The sequence below is a fragment of the Gregarina niphandrodes genome (genome assembly GCF_000223845.1).
Source record: "Gregarina niphandrodes unplaced genomic scaffold scaffold00040, whole genome shotgun sequence".
In the NCBI taxonomy this organism is placed as follows: domain Eukaryota; phylum Apicomplexa; class Conoidasida; order Eugregarinorida; family Gregarinidae; genus Gregarina; species Gregarina niphandrodes.
Genome location: NW_011646043.1, coordinates 43,648 through 46,403, shown reverse-complemented (window position 1 = coordinate 46,403; position 2,756 = coordinate 43,648). Strand labels below are relative to the sequence as shown.

At 57.1% G+C, this 2,756-nt stretch overlaps 1 protein-coding gene across 1 annotated transcript; it reads left to right on the top strand.

Moving 5' to 3' along the window:
* Positions 1 to 1,833: 1,833 nt before the first annotated feature.
* Positions 1,834 to 2,548, top strand: GNI_145240 (hypothetical protein; the record flags this gene model as incomplete). The annotated part of the gene is made up of 1 exon (XM_011135843.1): positions 1,834 to 2,548. A coding segment is annotated over one exon (715 nt), but the record flags the coding sequence as incomplete, so codon positions are not given.
* Between the last annotated feature and the right edge of the window lie 208 nt (positions 2,549 to 2,756).

The window sequence follows — 2,756 nt, the reverse complement described above, 5'->3', positions numbered from 1 at the left end:
TCCACGCTTTATCTTCACGATGTCACCACCCACGAGCCCCTCGCCGAGCAGCCACGAGTCCCACTTACAAATCAGTGGCGTGTCAGTGGTGTGGCGTGTCAGTGGCTCTGGAGGATAATCACAAAAAAAGGTTGTCGAGGCGCGGGGGGTCAGACCTAAGTTGGTTATGACGTGCTTTCGCCATCGACTGGGGCTTCATCCACGGGGAACGTCAGAGACGACGGCCATCCTGTAGTAGGAGGCCCCCCCCCCCCCCCATGCATCTGTGCGGCCAGGCCAGTTTTCTCTGATATTGGCGCCCAAAGTATGGTAGTCTTCCGAATCTCTACAAAAAACTTTTGTGCTGCCAGATCCTCCTTGCCACCAACGGACTCCACGCCTGCGCTATCACGGCCGTGCCTGAATCAACTGTAACGGGTCACTCACTCCTGCTCATGTTTTTTATTGCTACTGGCGTCTTCTCAATGGTCGTCTAATAGGCTGTTGAGTCGTGTAACTACTCAGCCACGCGCCTCCATGGCGACCGAACGGCCACGCAGCAAAGATAGTGGGAAGAGGCTTATCTTTTTCAACTCCACTGGCCCACCCAGCACCGTTGCATGGACCAGCGACCTCTTCTCAAAAAGTGTTTTTTGAGTGTGCGACCGGGATTTGTTCGTCGGAATGGCACCCCGTTCGTTGTATGGCATTCCGTTCGGCCCTAGGGTCACAACCAGCTCGTTGGCATTCCGTTCGTTGTGTCGTCGAATGGGCGGACATGATTCTCTAGCATTAAAAAATGCGGAATTGTTCGGTGCCTTTAACCTCCAGGAGTAGTCAGTTAGCAGTGTTGTCAGTGCAGAAGTTGTTGGTGCCATTCGATTGGTCGTCGTGGCCGGGTGATACTGAGGTGTGGCTGGCGTCAATACGTCCGACACGTGCGTGCTCGAAAAAGGGTAGACCGGTTGTTCGGTTTGCGGTCGATACGGTAGATGGTGTCCGTTCTCATGGTCGACCATGTGGAATACGGTCGTATGAGATTATGCAAGGATGTACCTTTAAGACTCCCCCCATGCCTTTGTCTGATGTGGGTCTCGCTCCGTTTGAAAGTCTCGAACACATGTCCTGGGCCCGGGCGTCCTGGTACATTTATGAGACGGATCTCGGCAACACATTCGCACCTTTTAACGCAGACCCTCTAGACCCCGCCACGGCAGACAAATCACTTAAAGGAAATTTCACCACATGCTTCAGCCCCAACGACGTCCTCTTCGCCGTCCAACCCGTTTCCGAAGAACAAGCTCTCCTTGGGCAACTCCGGCACTCCCGAACGAAACCGACTCAACTAACTCTCATGAAAAGAGACAAACCTACTCAGCACACGACGTGGGCGGACGTGGTTAGGGAGAAACCACCCACTCAGCCAACGACGCGGGAAAAAAAGACCACTGAAAGACACCAGTTCGCAAACCACCAGCCGCCAGCGTGGCAGCAGCAGGCGGTAGAACAAGACTTTGTGTCAGGGCCGACGGATGTGCCACCCAGCTGGAGTACGGTGTACGCGGCGGTGCCTACGGTTGCTGAGATGGAAGACCAGTCGGGTGTGGTAGCTGGGCCTTCCGTAATCATTCCCCTCGAAATTAATTTCTGGTCTTGAGATTAATTTCTGCCGGTCTTGAGATTAATTTCTGCCGGCCGGCCGGACTGAAGGCCGCTCTAGCCACACTCCGAGCAAGTGAATTTTTTAACGAACAAACAGCCGCGCTGCGACACGCCGCGCTGCGACACGCCGTGAACAAACGCCCGTGGACAAACGTCCGACCGAACACGCCCGTGGCGCGGGGGGGGAAAAAAATGTTTGGTTGTCAGCCGACGAGTGTACCGCGGCGAGTGTGTGCGACGGAGTGGTTGGTGTGGCGCGCGTTGCAGAAGGTGTTGGTAGCGTGGGACGTGATGGAGTTGCCGTTGGACACGGAGGTGGCGTTGGCGAAGATAGGTGACGTGTGGACTTGTTTCGATCCTAAGTACAAGAAACAACTGTTGGCTACGACGTCGATACCTGTGGATAAGCTACGATGTGGAAACGTTGTGGTTGAGCCGGAAAAGGTATGTGGGCAAGTTGAGTATACGCCCCACTATCCCCAACGAGTCCCGGTCGAGAGCTTTACTACAGACTCACAACAACGTCTACGTTGGTATGCACTCCAAAGACAAGACTTCGCCACCGAGCTCTTTCGCCTACGCGGGCCAGAACCCCACACCACCGACCGACTGCTCGAAGGCCACTTCACCAACGCCTGCGGCCCAGACGCGATCCTCCTCCAACTCTGCTTGCAACACAAGACCCGGGCCAGCACGAAGCAGCGACCGGAAGCCAGGGCCAGCACGAAGCAGCGATCCGAAACCAGGGCCAGCACGAAGCAGCGACCGGAAGCCAGGGCCAGCACGAAGCAGCGATCCGAAACCAGGACCAGCACGAAGCAGCAACCCGAAGCCAGGACCAGCACGAAGCAGCGACCGGAAGCCCGGGCCTACACGAAGCAGCAACCGAAGCCAGGACTGCCACGGAGTCACTCAAACTCGAGACCCAACATTTCCTCCGACCGTCCCGGGGTTTCCCGTCCCCAGGTGAAGGCGTCCCGTCGCCGGGCTATCCGTCCCGGCGCCTCCCGCCTTCTGGCTATGCGTCCCAGGCCTTCCCATCGCCGGGCTATCCGTCCCAGGGCCTCCCGCCTGCGGCCTATCCGTCCCAGCTCCTCCCGCCTCCGGGTTATCCG